Source organism: Glycine soja, chromosome 19, assembly GCF_004193775.1.
Source record: "Glycine soja cultivar W05 chromosome 19, ASM419377v2, whole genome shotgun sequence".
NCBI classification, from domain to species: Eukaryota; Viridiplantae; Streptophyta; class Magnoliopsida; order Fabales; family Fabaceae; genus Glycine; species Glycine soja.
The window spans coordinates 5,815,490-5,833,698 of NC_041020.1; the positions used below are offsets into that span (position 1 = coordinate 5,815,490).

The following is an 18,209-nucleotide window of genomic DNA, read 5'->3' on the forward strand; positions in this document are numbered from 1 at the left end:
TTTATTTTTCACATTAGTATGTAAAAAATATATTTCACATTAACTTTAACTATTACAAATATAATTTTATTTACTATCTCTAATATTACATATCACAAAATGCAAAAAAAATACATTAAATTATTTTAAACAAATTTTATATTGATTAAATTTATTTAATATTTTTAATTTTAATTGGATATGCACTTTTAAATATATTGCACTAGGAAACTCCACTACATGGAGCGATGCAGGAGAATATGATTTCAAAATTCAATGATATTTTACAAGAGGAAAACTTATACACCATACATAAGTTCAAAATGGTCTCAGCTAATGACACATACAAACCTGTCAAATGAACATTCAAAGGATTATTTTTGCTTACCACGGTTGTCCAGAACAATCACATATCCATTAGCATTCTTCTACAGTATTTTGTGTTTGGTTCAATGGAAACTTTAGCTCAAAGGATGGATGATAGAGCTGTTTTAACATGTACAACATTAATTTTTTGCAAATTCATAACTAATTTATTTCACTCAAACATATCTCATATTTTATTATAGACATCATTGGTACACTTCATGCACTTGGAAATGAAGAAGAAGGACTCGTCAGTGGCAAACCAACAAAACCAGTCAAATGAACATTTAAAGGATTATTTTTGCTTACCACAGTTGTCCAGCACAATAACATATCCATTAGCATTCTTCTACAGTATTTTGAGTTTGGTTCAATGGAAACTTTAGCTCAAAGGATGGATGATAGAGTTGTTTTAACATGTACAACATTAATTTTTTGCAATTTCATAACTAATTTATTTCACTCAAACATATCTCATATTTTATTATAGACATCATTGGTACACTTCATGCACTTGGAAATGAAGAAGAAGGACTCGTCAGTGGCAAACCAACAAAACCTGTCAAATGAACATTCAAAGGATTATTTTTGCTTACCACGGTTGTCCAGCACAATAACATATCCATTAGCATTCTTCTACAGTATTTTGAGTTTGGTTCAATGGAAACTTTAGCTCAAAGGATGGATGATAGAGCTGTTTTAACATGTACAACATTAATTTTTTGCAAATTCATAACTAATTTATTTCACTCAAACATATCTCATATTTTATTATAGAGATCATTGGTACACTTCATGCACTTGGAAATGAAGAAGAAGGACTCGTCAGTGGCAAACCAACAAAAATAAAGAATTTGAATTGCTACTAAAAGATTAAATAACTTATCCTTACTTTATCATTAATTATAAATTTTTTTAAATAATAATTTTGTTCAATTCATTAACATATATTTTTTTACACAATAGAATGTAGTATAGAACATTATATTTTCACATCTCCCTTTTTTATCCTTATTTTCAAAAATGAAATTGTTAAAGTTACTTTGTGGACAAACATAACCTCATAATTTGAAAAGACAATTAACATGCGAGAAGAAGGCTCAAAGATAGTTGCAATTACTTATATCATGGTTAAAAAATTTAGAGGTTAGATTACTTTCACACATTTTAAATCCTTAACAAAATTTATATTCTACACTTCATATATCTTGCTACTCTCTCTTTTCTTTTCTTTATATATATATATATATATATATATATATATATATATATATATATATATATATATATATATATATATATATATATATATAACCTTTAAATAAATTTTAAATAAAAGTTGATCCCAAATTTCTTATCTCTTTATTTTTATATTAGCATGTTTATTTAATTTGATATTATTTATTTGAGATGTTTCTTAACTATCGTATTGCTTTCAATTCAACTTATTTAATAAATAAATAATTTTAATTTAATTAAGTCTATATCATACTTTTTGTTTACAATAAAAAATTATATTTTATTTACTATAATAATTTAATTTACTAACAATTATATTTTAATAATTTTTTCTCAGATGAGTATTCCATCAACTCAACTTCAAGTACAATAATCTATATCAACCTAGACAATCCTAATTGCAAAGTTCATGATAGGATAAAATGAACTTCCTTATTTTATTTTATTATACATATTTTGTAACATTCAACAAACAAAATTGTTCGTTTATTCTAATTCTTTGATTGATGTAGTTAAAAAATTATAAATTTTATTGTAGAGATGCCAAAAGAAATTTATTATGCATGTGAGAGATGCCAAAAGAAAGTTACAAAAGAGGAAAATTAATACACTTGTAGAGAATGCAAACTGTCATCCAATTACCCAACAACAAGGTTTAATATTTGTATATAATGAATTATTTTTTATAACATAATTAAATAAATATTAAAAATTTTAAGATGTTTTTTAGGTTCAAGATACAATTGAAAGTATACCTTTTGCAAATGTAAATAAGGCTGACATATCCCAATATTGTATATCTTTTGCAAACACACTTTTATTTTTTGAAATAATGGCTCAGAGCTCACAACTTGAAGAAATGATTTCAAAAAAATATCATTCAATATGATTATCTCCTTAAAGAAATTAAACAGGTAACTATATTTATAATTTATTTACATTTTTATGTGTTGTATCATTATGGTTGACTATTTTTCTTTCATTAAATATATTTCTTTGACTTTTTTATTATGACAATTTCAATTTATCCTTATATTGCTCTTATAAAATTTGTACATAATGCTTACTTTTTATTTTCATGTTAGTTAACTTTAATCGAGTGATCAGTTTTAAATTTTAAAATATTTCCTTATAAACATATTAAGGTGGTCTAAATGACATCATATAAGCATATAATAATTATTCAAATAATACGGACGGACAAGTGATCTAAAACATTGTTCAGATGGCATACAAAATACCATTTAAATGTCAAATACATAAATACAAGTTTTTTTTTATATGGGTTCGAACTCACTTGGACACCTCTAGTTACAATCGAACAAAAGTGGATCGAATATTTAGAGCTCAATGAAAGCATTGTTACGTAGGTTCCAAAAACAGAAAAATGCCAACAGGTGGTAGGGTTTATAGCTCAAATCAAATTTGTTGAGCTGAATCAAGTCGTGCATATATTTAGAGTTTGAACCAATTATATTTTTTTCTTGCTTCAACTTGATCGAGTTAACCATTCATCACAAGCATCTTTCCTAATGGGGAAGATCGAAAGACTTTAATAAGAGGGTTCTTGAGATAATTTGTTTCAATTTTATCATCTTGTATTAAAGCATACTCTTCTTTTATAGGATTGGTTTGATACATAGGGAGAAAATAAATGTGAGAAATATGATGGATAGAAATAGGTCAGAAATATAATAAAATTATAAATATTTTATTTAAGACAAATAAGAAAGAAATAGGAAAGAAATAAATAAGTAAATGAAATTACATGACAAATATTGTGGAAATAACAAGTGGTCCTATACTGTTTTAGTTCTCTCCTTTCTTATTTTCACTTTACCGAACACACTTTATTTCCTGCGTATTTCTTTTCTCTCCATCATATTTACCCTCTGCCAAATAAAGGATTAGATAACAAAAGAAAGAGCTAAGTGTATACTTACTTTTCATTTGCATTCCATCATTTTACTTTTCTAGTTCTTTATTTTTCTATTACACATCTACCCTCGTTCTTCGTTAAATTCAAGTATAAGTTTCATTTTTACATTTCTGGCACTTCTAGAAAAAGGAGCTTCTACATCGGTTAAAATCCGCTTTCTACGTCAGGCCAATCAGCGTCTTTGATTCATGTGTCATTGTATGTCGACAACAACTACGACGGTCATCCTATAGTTGTCTTTGTAATTTGAGAAGACAACGTCGGTGTCCAGACAATGATTGTTGTCATATACAACAATTCAACGATAGGTATTTCTTAACAGCCGTCGTTGTTTTGGTTCATTTCAACGTCGGGGTGTACTTGACACCCGTCGTTGTTTTGGTTCATTTCAACATCGGGGTGTACTTGACACCCGTCATTGTTTGGGTCTACGTTAACGTCGGGGTTTTAATGCACATCATAGAAATGGGAAGAATATAACGACGGATGGCTTATTGACCGTCGTTGAATGATATTCCCTGTGAACAAAATTTGGGTTAAACCGTTCAAGCAGAAATCATAATTAAATTACGAAATTTTTACCAGAACACCATACGATTAAGGTATTACTAAATGAACCATTATACACTTATAAAAAGAAATTAAAGACATATAAATAACATGATTATTGTTGGATCAAGTGGCCTCAGAATAATTAAGAAGGGGGGGTTGAATTAATTATTCCTAAACCTTTACTAATTAAAAATTACTCTTCTAAGGTTTTTACTATGTTGTTAAGAGAATAAGGAGTAGAAGAGAAACTTAACCAAAAGTAAAAGCGGAAATTAAAATGCACAGCGGAAAGTAAAAGAGTAGGGAAGAAGGAGATAAACAGACAAGAGTTTTTATACTGGTTCGGCAACATCCCGTGCCTACATCCAGTCCCCAAGCGACCTGCGGTCCTTGAGATTTCTTTTCCAACCTTGTAAAAATCCTTTTACAAGCAAAGATCCACAAGGGATGTACCCTCCCTTGTTCTCTTTGAACCTAGTGGATGTACCCTCCACTAGAACTGATCCACAAGAGATGTACCCTCTCTTGTTCTCAGTCAAAAACCCAAGTAGATGTACCCTCTACTTGTACCACAAAGGATGTACCCTTCAATGTGTTAAGACAAAGATCTCAGGTGGTTAAACCTTTGATACTTTGTGAATGGGGATACAAAAGAATTCTCAGGCGGTTAGTCCTTTGAACACTTTTGTATATGGGAAAGGGAAGAATCAAAAGAATTCTCAGACTGTGTCGTTTTGAATTCTTTGACAAGGGAGAAGGGAGACACAAAAGAATTCAGGCAGTTAGTCCTTTGTTTTTTTGGAAAAGGGAGAAGAGAGACACAAAAAGAATTCAGGCAGTTAGTCCTTTGTTTTTTTGGAAAAGGGAGAAGAGAGACACAAAAAGAATTCAGGCAGTTAGTCCTTGGCGAATTCCTTTTGGCAAAGGGAGAAGAGATGAAAAGAACGAATAGCACAAGTTTTCAAGGTTTAGAAAACCAGAAAACTTTGGAAAGCTTTTGGCACAAAGAAGAAGAAGAAGTTCAAAGAGATTCAAGGCTTGTAAAGGATTGTATTAGATTGATTGGATTGAAAGATGGATTTTTTAATGCAAAACAAAGTCTTGCTTTTATAGACTCTTCATGTCTGGTCAAGAGGACCATTTTGAAGAGTTAAGACTTTTAGAAAAACTTAAAATCAATTTGAAAAAGTCAAAAACTTTTTGAAGAGTTACATCTTTTAATTTATTCAGAAACAATCACTGGTAATTGATTACCAAATCAGTGTAATCGATTACACAAAGCTTTTATGTGAAAGGATGTGACTCTTCACATTTGAATTTGAATTTCAACGTTCAAAGGCACTGGTAATCGATTACCAAAACATTGTAATCGATTACAACTTTTTTGAAATCAATTGGAACGTTGTAAATTCATTTGAAAACTTTTTCAAATCCATTTTGCTACTGGTAATCGATTACAATAATCTGGTAAACGATTACTAGAGAGTAAAAACTCTTTGGTAAACATGTTTTGAGAAAAAATCCATGTGCTACTCAGTTTTTGAAAAAACCTTTTCATACTTATCTTGATTAAGTCTTCTCTTGATTCTTGAATCTTGAGTCTTGAATCTTGATCTTGATTCTTGGAAGCTTGAACCTTGAATCTTGATTCTTGATTCTTGAAATCAAATTTCTTCTTGAACCTTGAAGTGTTCTTGATTCATTCTTGAACATCTTGAACATCTTAAACATCTTGAGCATCTTGAACTCATTCTTTGATTATCATGAATTGACCTTTGAGCTTTTTGTCATCACCTTTGTTATCATCAAATCATCTTTGAATCAATCTTGATTCATCATGAAGCTTTGCTTCTACAATTATATATATAGTAACCTTCCATTTTGAACAAGAAGCTGCCACCAAAAGCTAATGTGTATATATTATGAAGTGCTGAGCAAAACATGCAAGTCTGAATGAAGCTAACATATGAAGGAAAAAAACACAATCAAAACATGCATCAACCACTATAACTAAATTTGGTAAACATGACAAAATAAACTCATCTGGTAAAATGATATATCCTCCATCTTCAATTTGGGTTACAATAATGAAAATTGATTTTCAAAGCCCCTGTGCTGGCAAACACAAGTTTTACCTAGATTAGCATTCGACATGTAAAAAATTAAAATAAGTAAACCAAAAAAAAACTATTTGGATGAAAAGAAGAGTTGCTGCAATAAAAATTAAATTAAATTAATGATTTTTTCATTTCTGGACCCCTTATGTATTTCACACAAGCATTGTAACAATCACTAATTATAATTATTAGTAATGTTCTTCAAGGAAAAATATACATGCAGAAAAAGCAAACAAGGGAAACTAGTGGGCTAGGAAATAACCTATTGCCAAGTTGAGCATGAAGATCAATGACCATTTTTTCTTTGTATTCTGATAAAAGACTTGTCTTTAAGTCCGGCCTCAATTAATTTGTCCAACTGAGCCAGCAACTCTTCCAACACCTTAAAAGCCCTGCATGAAGTCACACTCCAATTGTTAAATTTAATTTTAGTGAAGTAATTGTTTCTGCCTAGCATTTGTATTCAAAATTACAAAACGAACAAACATGAAGATTATTTTGTCCACTCAACCTATGAAGCCAAGGGCAAAAAATATGATTTCTCGAAATAAAAAGGCATAAGAAACACATGCAAGCTCAACTTTTGTTGTAACCTTATGTTTTGTAGATTAGTTCTAACTAAAAGGTGAAAAGAGTATGACAATTTTTAGTGGTGCTTGATTTCATTGTTATTGACAAAATGGAAATCAAAGGAGCTGCGGAACAAATGAACCATGAAGAAAGACCAGAAAATGCTAAACATTTTTTTCCAAAATGGACCCCTTATGTATTTATGCATGCAATGTTTGGCCCTTGCTCTATTATTAGATATTTTAATTATTCATGAATGCTTCCTGAGGTCTGCCCTTTACACCCCAAGGGAAAATTGGATTTCAGGGACCTCAGGTGTGGTGCTACATTTTATTTTCCATTTCCTTGCCTTAATTAAAAGTCTGGGATTTGAGAAGAATGGTATATTACCATTTAAAAATTTGAGTAAAGCATTAGAGTCTTATTTTTGGTAGTAACTTATGTAATTATTCATTCTCCTTACAGCAGAAGAAACTGAGGTGAAGACGTAAGAGTTTAGTGTGGTGTAAACTTTATAGTTTCTATGGACAGAAAGAATCTGAAGTGGACCAACCATCAAATTCCTTTCTGACTCTCCTGAATGGAATTCGAATATTTTCTTCCAGTGTGTTGGGTGCTCTCTATACACTTGCTCAAAAAGAAAAGTCCAATGATGTTGCAACAATAGAAATAGTAAGCTTATATGCACTCTTATGATTCTTGGAAACTGGTAAGATGTATGTTATAGCCTTTGAGGAATGTTTGTCTCTCAAAAAATCATATAGTAAAAGAGGGAAATGAGGGAGTATTCTCCTCCTTCTGCTATTTAAGGATAAAAAATGAGTGGTCATTTTCCATTTAATTTGATTAAATGTTTTTTCTTCTATAAATCATTTTAGAGTATTTGTTTATTAAAAATGAAGAAGTTTAATTTAGTGTTTACAGATGAGCAGCAAACTAAAGGAAAAGGAAGAACCAAGGATGGTTTCCTTGAAGAAGAACTATGAGTTGAAGTTACTGAACAAGCAGGAGGAATAGACCAAGCTGGTTGAAAAGGCAAAGGAAGAGCAACTGGCATTGATAAACCAACTGAATTCTATAAACATTACTATTAACCGCTTGGGACGGGAGGTTAAAAATGAGAGAAGTTTGATTGAGGACCTGAAACTTCAAATTGGCCAACTTAAAACTGAGGTTCCAAAGACTGTTATAGATAACAAGGATGTTGAAAACAATTTGAAATAATGTGAGGTTCCATTGGAGTTTTATAGGAAAGAATCAATCTGCTGAGGGTGGACCTCAAGGGCAAAGAAGATGTTGTTCAAAACCGTGTGTAGTGTAGGAGTAGTCTGCAAGTGAAACCGTGACTATGTGTGACTTCATGGAATTTGGTCCTACCAACAATAATTTACTAATTCTAGTTTTCTTACCTCTTACCAAAACAAAAACCAATGGCTTCACCTGCCACTGGTTTTTCCAAATATTTTGCATGTTTTTCAACCTTTACATACTTTGGTGGAATCATTATATGTAACCCTTTCTCTCCATTTGTTTCATCAAACCTACCACTTTTCTTCTAACAATTACCTCACACTTTTAGATATCAACTTTTGTTGTTTTCTTCTATCATCAACAGAAGCAAAGAGCTATTGTTGATTAGAGAAGCGCAAGGAGATGAGTTCATCACAGAGAGCTTCGATTGTTGCCGCTAGTGTTGGAGTTGTTGAGGCCTTGAAGGACCAAAGGGTGTGTAGGTGGAATCACACTTTGAAGTCATCTCAACATGTCATAAAGAGCCATGTTGGATCATTGTCACAGGCTAAGAACCTTTCCTTTTCTTCTTCTATGGTTTCCACCTCTTCATGACTAAAGGGAAGCAATCAGAGGAGTCCTTAAGAACTGTTATGTACTTAAGCTGTTGGGGTCCCAACTAGAGAACAAGATCAATAGGGATATAAAAAAAATTGATTTTTGAAGCTAGGCCATAAAGACAATATAGAGGCCTGAGATTCTATGGTTGTATTGGTTGTTGTTTAGCAAAAGAGGTATTGTTTGTCCACTGTGACAAATTGGTGTTGTAAACGTAATTAATTCCAAATTCCTTCTGATATATAACCCTTAGGCTACAAGCCTTCAACAACCTATGACAACCTAACAAATTGGTGTCCATCACCTATGACAACCTAACAAAGACACTCCATTCTTCTGATATATAACCCTTAAGGCTACAAGCCTTCAACAATATCTTTGCTAACAATGACTCTCAATAGTGGGAATAACAAATCAATTCCAAATGCTCCTTCCATATTGCTTTTCACGGAGTGAGATTGTTTTTGTATAGGAAGGGGAGGGGGTGGAGCTATATGTCGTCTTGCAAGGTACAATTTACATGTGGCGTGTGTGAGGGAGATGGTGGTGGAGTGTGGGCATGAGGGTGGTGGCTTCATCAGTGTTCACTAGTAGGGTGAGAAGGTGCTGTGAGGTGGCTGGGAATCATGGGATCGATCCTTGATGTCAAGGGCTTGACTATGGGTAACATATATTATTATATGATCGATGATCCTATGATCTTAATTAAAAAAAATGCAAGCAAATGTAACTATATATGGCATATATGTATTGCAGTCCCAATCCACCACCACCCCTCTATACTCATAATTTTAGCTTGTCATTAAACATAATGTTTCTTTATCCCAATCCCAACAACACAAAAACCCAAAAGAATCCCCTCAAGTCAACAATTTAACACGCAGAAGAGGTTGAGAAACATTAGACATAAACTGATAAAGAGGTGCTTCTTAAGTCCCTAACCGAAAATGTCTTGAGAAGGACCTAGAGGAGGCAACCAAATCACTAGAAGAAATGAACTGAAAAGGGGTGATCCTTTCTGGAGAACTACAGATAGCTAATCTTCTTGTTTCTAGCCTTGAAAAAGAGAAAGAGGTGCTTCTTAAGTCCCTAACCGAGCAAAGATATGCATGCAAAGAGGCCCAAGACAACATTAAAGATGCAACACAGTGAACAAAGTAAATCACAGTGGACAATGAATGATAACAAAATTGATGGTGGTTCTTGAACCTTTCATGTAGACAAACCATCCAATTCAAAGGAATCCAGGTGGATGTTTATACAATCAAATAGCTTCAAAATTAACAAGTTCCAACAAAAGTTCAGTATGGTTAATAAAATCAATAGTAAGTTATTTACATGTCCCATCTCATGTTCAGTATGTATTAAAACACATTTTTGTAAAGCATGAATCATAAGGACAGAACTTTAGCACACACAGACATGCAAGTTCTAATGAAGTGCACCTACCTAGTCAATGGCACCCATTAAAGAAGTTGTCATTTGATGTGCAGTGGCAAAGACTGTCCAGACTTCATTCGTTCAGTAAACTGCTGCAGCGACAAGGTTGGTGGTATAGCATCTGCACTAAATTGCTGCAGTGGGAATCAAATGCAGGTGCAATGCAGTTGAAGGGGGTAATCACAGTATATTACTAAAAAGATGAATGACTAGGTACTAAAAATAGAAGACCACAAAGTTTGAGCACATGACCATTATACCAATTGTCATTGGTCACTGTATTACTACCATCACTGAAAATTTTAAAAGTGCTGACAAAAAATAACAAAACCAATTGTCTGAAATACAACAAAAAAGATTACTCCCTAACCCATCATTAGCCATTTTTACACGCAGTCTTTAAAAAATATCTTGCCCATTTCTTTCGAATTGTTGTGATGTTGTCCTTGTCCAACGGTGTCTCATCACCAAACCACTACAAGTATTAATATTTAAAAGTTAGTACTGCAAATAACAAAATTCAGTTCCAATGATAGTCAACAATCTTAGAAAGTCAAGTTTATGTATACCATGGACCAATCACTCTTGATCTCGCTGGTTATGATGTTCCACATCCAATGCATCATGTAATATCCACATTCATAACATCCGGTTTGAACTTGACTCTACATATGGAAAAAATTTGAATATCCTATACATTACAGAATTACATCACATAAGTAGACAACAATAATGCATGGTACATATCACTGACCTTAACTTCAATCCACTTAGGTGCAGCTGCCTTACTTTCAGGAGACGAACTCGTCTTTAATTTTGTCATTACACTGGTTTAAAAAAAACACATCAACGTGTATAGAACAACAACATATTCAATGATGACCATTAAAGAAGGCATGGAAAAAGTTATATGTTATGAGTTAACCTATTAATTGCGGCTTTGATATGCATATCAGGTTTCCTACACAACGAACACATCCAAACAACATGTTGCCTAGGACACAAAAGTACGAGCTGCCAATGTGCCCTGCATCTCATGCATATTACATACGTATAGACCCAAACATTGGTTAAAGTATTATTCTTAAACATCACTTACTGATGGAAGTAAGGTCCAACGTACACCTCTCGGTTAGATTCCTTAAGCCATCTTTCAAGATATTGTTGGCATTCGCCACGTGTATCCTTTGAAACCACCAAGGACTGTGGCTCAAGGAATGCATACATGGAACCTTGACCCAAGATTTGACTCCACGCATGCATATACATATTGACATCATTTGAAAGTATTGGAGTAGATCATGATATAGAATGAATGAGGAACAAATAAAATAAGGATTTCACTTACATCAACCATAATTGTTGTACAGATATGTTCAAACTTTTGTCTCCTGCTATTATTTCACTAACATCATAATATGTTAGGAATATCGATGTAGGTGCATCTACAATTCCAAAGTTACTCCCATCAAATTCGAATTCAACTGGCTTGTCGTAAATATCAAAACTGTACTTTATCAGGCCACGCATCAGATCATCTGCGTCCACATTAGCCGGCTTTGCCACATGTGCATCCACTTTGTGCGGAATAATTTCTGCATCCTACATGGTTAATCAATGTGGGTCGGTATTTCATGTCTAATCTATGAATGTGTTACTTCATGTATGTGAAAGCAAATGTGTTACCTCATCTAATACAACTTTAACAAGGTGTGTGGGCCAAGCTACAAATGTATCGAGGGCCTGCTTGACATACTGAATTTCTGAGGTGCCATAGGGGATCTCAACATCAGGATCAATAATTGTTTCCACACTTACCCTTACAACATCATCTGCATAAGCCACGGTGTGTATGATTGAATCCCCATCCATTATTTTCCCCATGGAGACCAACCCTAGTGTACCATCCTCACGCTGCACATACAGTCCCATCATTGGTATGACATCAGCATCATCTTCCCATGAAGGCTGGACATTGATTTGAGCATTACTTCCCTTAGTGCTGACACACGCACCTAATTGTTGTATGTCCGACTGAATTAGGAGTGACTCTGGGGATCCTTTATATGACAACTCTATTTTAATAGCCTCTTTCAATGCCATAGTCATTCTTTCCAAGCTCCTTTTATTTTCCTCTTCTAGCTGAGCCCTCAATTCTTCCTTAATCTGAGTCCTCAATTCTTCCCTAATCTGACCATTCATGTCTTCCCTAAGCCTTGCAACAACTTCATCTAATTGTTGTTAAGTGATGGATGTGGACAAGTTGCTGCATGTCCTTGATGCCCTTCCGTAGTACTGAGTAATAGTGACACCTGAGCCCGCTACACGAACGCGACCCCATGGTCAGGTCGCCCAATGGCAGTGTTCAGTATGTCTTGACGACCATGGGGTACAAAGGAACCCTGCGTAACCTACTCTTCTAAGGAGTCCTACACAAAACAAGTCACAAAGAAACACACAACGTACGGTGATTGTCATTACAAAATACTTAAACATATGAACACTGCAACATATTGTTGAACTTACTATTTTATCTGTTATTTCCTGTGTCGACTCAGATGTCATATTGCCATAACCCCTGGTCCGAGCAACCTTCCACTTAACATGTCTTTTAATTGGAGATGGGGGGTCATCAACACTTGCTGGATTTTCAGTCAAAAATGTTTCCTCTTTTAGTTTTTTTCTTTTCTCGTCTAATAATTTCTTATTAAGCAAATCATATCCCCCACGTGAAAGTAGGTGAGGGCAGTCGTTGTGTTTTTGAATTGATTGTGCTCATTTCCTAATACCCTGTAATGTGGCATACATAATTGGCATCAAGTTTATTGAAATGAAAATAATGAAATTGGTGTAAAAATATTCATTTCAAGTTACGATGCCATGCAAAACTAACCTCCCAGTTAGGTGTGAGTCGGGTTGCTTCAAATTGTTTCCAAGCTTCGGGATCTAGTCCATATTTTGTAACAACATCCTGCGTTTGTTGGCCTTCAGTGTTAGCAAACACAAATTTGCTAGTCAAGGTGGACTTAAATTGTCGCCATCTCGTTGCAACCGTTGACATAACCTTCGTCTTCACCTTTGCGGGTTCTGGGATATCAAACTTTGCCTACATACATACATTAGTTACTTTGTGTTCTAATAATGTAAAGATAGACTTTCAAAATATAACATGAAAATAAATAAAACACAAAGATGAGGACTTACTAGAATGTCATTCCACACTATCTCCTTAAGCGTTTCAGGTACATCTTTCCAATTTTTATGGATAATGGGAACCTTTTCTCGTGCGACTACCCCTAGATAGCTATGGAACTTTTCACGCATCGGTCTCGATGCTCTCCCGATAGCGGGATCAACATAAACTGCCGGTCTGGGCTGATCCACGATTCTTAATGTCAAGGTTCTAAGCTGTGTCATTGTTCTACTCCTCTTCAAAGTGGCCTCTGATTGACCATCAGACTGTGGAGGAGACCTCAGAGGTGTGGCCATGATCCTGTGAAAAAATTACAAAATTAATATTAATGTGCAACATTAAAAGAAAGGCGTAATACTAAAAATATTATTATATTTACACATAAAACAAAGGATTACTTTCAAACAATTGTTGTAGGAATGTTCTCCCATAAACCTTCATCATGATCTACACTATTTGCATGTCCATCATCGACTTCATCAGGTTCATCCATTGGAGGCATTTTTTTAAAAAAAAACGAGCCATTTCACCAATGTCAAGGCTTGAATCATCTTTATGGTAATTGATTCCACTTCGTCTTCCTTGCAGAACCACAAACAAACTTGAATTACATGGATCTTCGACGTAGAAAACTTGCCTAGCTTGTTTTGCCATAATGAAAGGTTCCTCCATATATGCCACCTTACTAAGGTCTACCAAAGTAAATCCCAATGGATCTTGATGCACACCCGTTGTCCTATTGACCCACTAACACTTAAAAACAGGCACTCTAAATGCAGTATAATCAACCTCCCAAATTTCTTGAATGACGCCAAAGTAACACATAGATGCTCAAATGGGGTTGTTGTCCGACGTACTGCAGAAGTGATCCGAATCGGCATCAACACTGACCCCACTATTTTGTACGGAACTTTTATCATCTTGTGACTTTATGTAGAAGGAGTAATTGTTAATGTCATATCCCTTCCAAGTAGGGACATTTAGATTTGGGCCAATGGCTAACAATGTTAGTCTTCTGGAAACACTATTATCAGCAAATATTGTTTGTCTAAACCAATTTATGAAAGTTTTATTGTGCTCTTGCAACACCCTCATCATGTTCATTTTGGGGTGAGTATCTCTAACATGTTTTTTGTGAGCCTCTATGTATGGTAACACCTCTGTTGTGTTGTTTAATATATACAAATGTGCTTGTGACACGTCATGTCTACTCATTGTCACAACATTGTATCCACATGTACCCTTCCCTACTTTTGCCTGGTCATGACGGGATGAAGGAAGCCCCACAGGTTTAAATGAGTCAATGTACTGTGAGGCAAACTCAATACATTCTTCAGCAACGTATCTTTCCACTATTGACGCCTCTGGTCAATGTTGATTCTTGGTATAACCCTTTAAGACCTTCATGTACCGCTCAACTGGATACATCCATCTTAAAAACACAGGACCACAGCACCGTATTTCCCTTACCAACTGAACAACTAAGTGTACCATTATGTCAAAAAATGAAGGAGGGAAATACATCTCCATTTGACAAAGGACAACGACAATCTCATTTTACAAATCATCCAACTATTTAGGGTCAATGACGTTCACACATATAGCATTAAAAATGAAACACAAGCAAGTAATTGCAACACGGACCTTCTCAGGCAACGTCCCGCGAATTGCCACAGGCAAAAGTTGTTGCATTAACACATGACAATCATGCGATTTCAAGCCAACCAACTTAAGCTCATTGACAGACAGAAGGCTCTTGATGTTTGAAGAGTATCCTTGTGGGACTTTCATAGTACGCAGACATTGACAAAAACTTCTCTTCTCCGCAGTTGACATTGTGTAACATGCTGGGGGCAGATATGTCCGTGGACCTTTTGAGATAGGATGCAACACCTGACGTATACCCATGTCAACCAAGTCTTGACGACACTTCAAACCATCCTTTATCTTGCCTTTAATGTTTAGGAGGGTCCCAATTAAAGAATCACAAACATTTTTCTCCACATGCATGATGTCTATACAATGCCTGACATGATGATCGGACCAGTATGGAAGATCAAAGAAAATAGACTTTTTTTTCCACATGTTTGCATTAGATGACGGTTTTTTTTTGGGACTTCCCAAACATATTTATGACATCCTTTACCCGGTCCTAAACTTCATCACCACTTAATGGATTCGGCGCGGTTTCATGTTCCTGACTTCCATCAAATGTCTTCTTCAATCGTCAATACGGATGATAATGTTTGAGAAATCTTCGGTGCCTAGTATATACAGTCTTCTTTCCATGTTTAAGTTGGAGGAAAGTAGCATTCTGCTCACATATAGGACATGCGTGATGTCCTTTGACACTATATCAACTTAAGTTCCCATAGGCTGGAAACTCATTTATGGTACAAAAAACCATTGCACGCAACTTGAAAGCATGCTGCAGATTTGCATCCCATACATCAACCCCTTCCTCCCACAATTTCCTCAAATCGTCAATTAAGGGTCTTAGATATACGTCAATATCATTACCTGGCTGTCTTGGACCAGGTATCATCATACTCAACATTACGTACTTTCGCTTCATGCACAACCATAGAGGGAGATTATAAATGAACAGCAAAACAGGCCACGAGCTATGGTTAGTGCTTAAGTTTCCATATGGGTTCATTCCGTCCATTGCAAGACCAAGCCTTAAATTTCTAGGCTCGGCCCCAAAGTCAGGATACAGACGATCAATTGTCTTCCATTGTGGACTATCTGCAGGATGTCGTAGGAATCCATCTGATTTTATGGTATCTACATGCCATGTAAGGTTTTTTGCATCTTCGCCATTAGCAAACAGCCGCTTAAACCTTGGTATTATTGGGAGATACCAACACACCTTTGCTGGACGGCGGTTGGCGGCAATTGGATGTACACTAGAATCCCTATTGTTCAATTTGTACCTTGATACCCCGCACACAGGGCAGTAATCTAGTTCAGCAAATTCATCTCTGTATAAAATGCAGTCGTTACAGCATGCATGAATTTTTTCGTACTGCATCCCAACTGGACATAAAATCTTCTTTGCTTCGTAGTGATTCTTTGGCAAGACGTTATCTGCAGGAAGAATGTTTTTCAACAACATCAGCAACTCACTAAAACTCTTGTCACTCCACCCAAATTGTGCCTTCAAGTTAACCAGAGCTAACACAGCAGACAACTTTGTGAAAGATGTGCAGCTGGAATACAAAGGCTTTTTTGAATCAATTTCTATGTTGTTATACAAGGGTGCATGTTCCTGTTGAAACCCCTCTTGCCCAAGATCGTGAATGATTTCTTCTATAGGATTTCCAATTTCTGCATTACGCTCCTCAACCTGTGACATGTCAGTTGTATCGGGGGATTCCCCATGCCATATCCATTTTGTGTAGCTACAAATTATTCCCTCACAAATAAGATGAGTTCTTATGTCATCAGCTGTTTGGCGCCTCCCATTTCCACACTTGACACATGGACAAAACACAACAGTAGAAAACACAGCAGCACTACACCTTTTGTACAAAACACTGCAATAGAAAACACAGCAGCAATTGCAGTTAGTTGGAGCATAATGCTGACCACTTCAATGGTGCATGGTTGTTTCAAGGGATTTGTCATTTTTGACTTTGTTGTGTTGTATACTACAGCTTTGCTACTTTACTATTTTTGGTTTTTTGAATTGTAGTTCATGTCTTTCATTCCCCCTATTTGGATATAACATTTTTCCTCTATGATTTAACATTGTTTTCTATCTAAAAAAAGGGATCATGAAAAAACTGCTCAAATTATGGCCATGAAATGATCAATTGAGGCCCCTACCATATATAACATGTTATTTCTATGACTAGTTTTATGAGTTCAAAGTCCAGAAACTAGTGACATGAGTTAAAGTCATTGAGTAGTAATTGAATGTTGCCTACAGCTTAGACATGGGCATCCAATTCTGTCAACAACTGACAGAGGTAAAACAACAATAACTTATACACCTAATGCAGTTACTACATATACTACTAAAGAATACAATGTACATTGCTTTGGTCCCATTCTTAAAAGCATATAGGCTATAGGCTATAGGCTTGGTTTCTATATTGCTTAAACAACATATAAATTATAAATAATATAAATATGTAATGCATATCAACACAAGCAAAAAAGCTACGGAATGAGGTTATACAATTGATGAATGAATCACCTTACTCCCTACAAGTTACTGAGAAGCAACACCACTATGTTGAACAAACCCTTCAGCTTCAAAAATAACGAATCAGATGTTTATCTTCCAAATGTTCCTGCCATAAGTTACAGACCAATTTTCATGATTAAATGACACTTTAAATGCTGACAATAGTAATTGAACCTAGTGCCTCATAACCCAGAAGCTTGATGATGTTCCCAATAGTAATTGTTGAATGTATACTATAAACTATTAAACTATGTTATATATATATATATATATATATATATATATATATATATATATATATATATATATATATATATATATATATATATATATAATAGGGTTCCAGTCTTTCCGAAATGCAATATTGATGCAGTTGTAGAAACAGGTTTGCAAAAGGATATGGTGGCTGGGTGTAATTAAAAATGTATGCCTTATTAGAGGACACATAAGATCTTCTTCTTCTTTGCATTAATCTGATATAAGATGCATGTAGGTACAAACCAGAAATTCAACATATAAAAGATCAGTTTCATATTTGTTTCATACATATTTAATTTGTGTTTTAGGTAACAGTATATGGGCCAAAAGAGAGGGAATTTAAACGGAATGACAAATAAAATGAGTTGGCCAACCAAGCAATTAGCCTTTTCTTCTGCCTCGTCGTCATCTTCACTAATTTGCAGGGAAGCCTCTTTTTATCGTTAGGGACAGAATCTATCTTCAAGTTTCTCTCTAGTAATGAAGCTGAAGGAGGATTTTTCCCACCAGACG

At 34.7% G+C, this 18,209-nt stretch overlaps 1 protein-coding gene and 1 pseudogene across 1 annotated transcript; one reads left to right on the top strand and one right to left on the bottom strand.

Moving 5' to 3' along the window:
- The first annotated feature begins 8,415 nt into the window (after nt 1-8,415).
- LOC114398959 lies at nt 8,416-8,792 on the top strand (annotated as a pseudogene).
- A 6,807-nt stretch (nt 8,793-15,599) lies between these two features.
- On the bottom strand, nt 15,600-18,105 carry LOC114398517. Its single transcript, XM_028360712.1, has 2 exons — nt 18,071-18,105; nt 15,600-16,782 (listed from the first exon to the last, which is right to left on the bottom strand). Exons 1-2 carry the CDS (start codon nt 18,103-18,105, stop codon nt 15,600-15,602), a joined length of 1,218 nt encoding a protein of 405 aa, XP_028216513.1.
- Between the last annotated feature and the right edge of the window lie 104 nt (nt 18,106-18,209).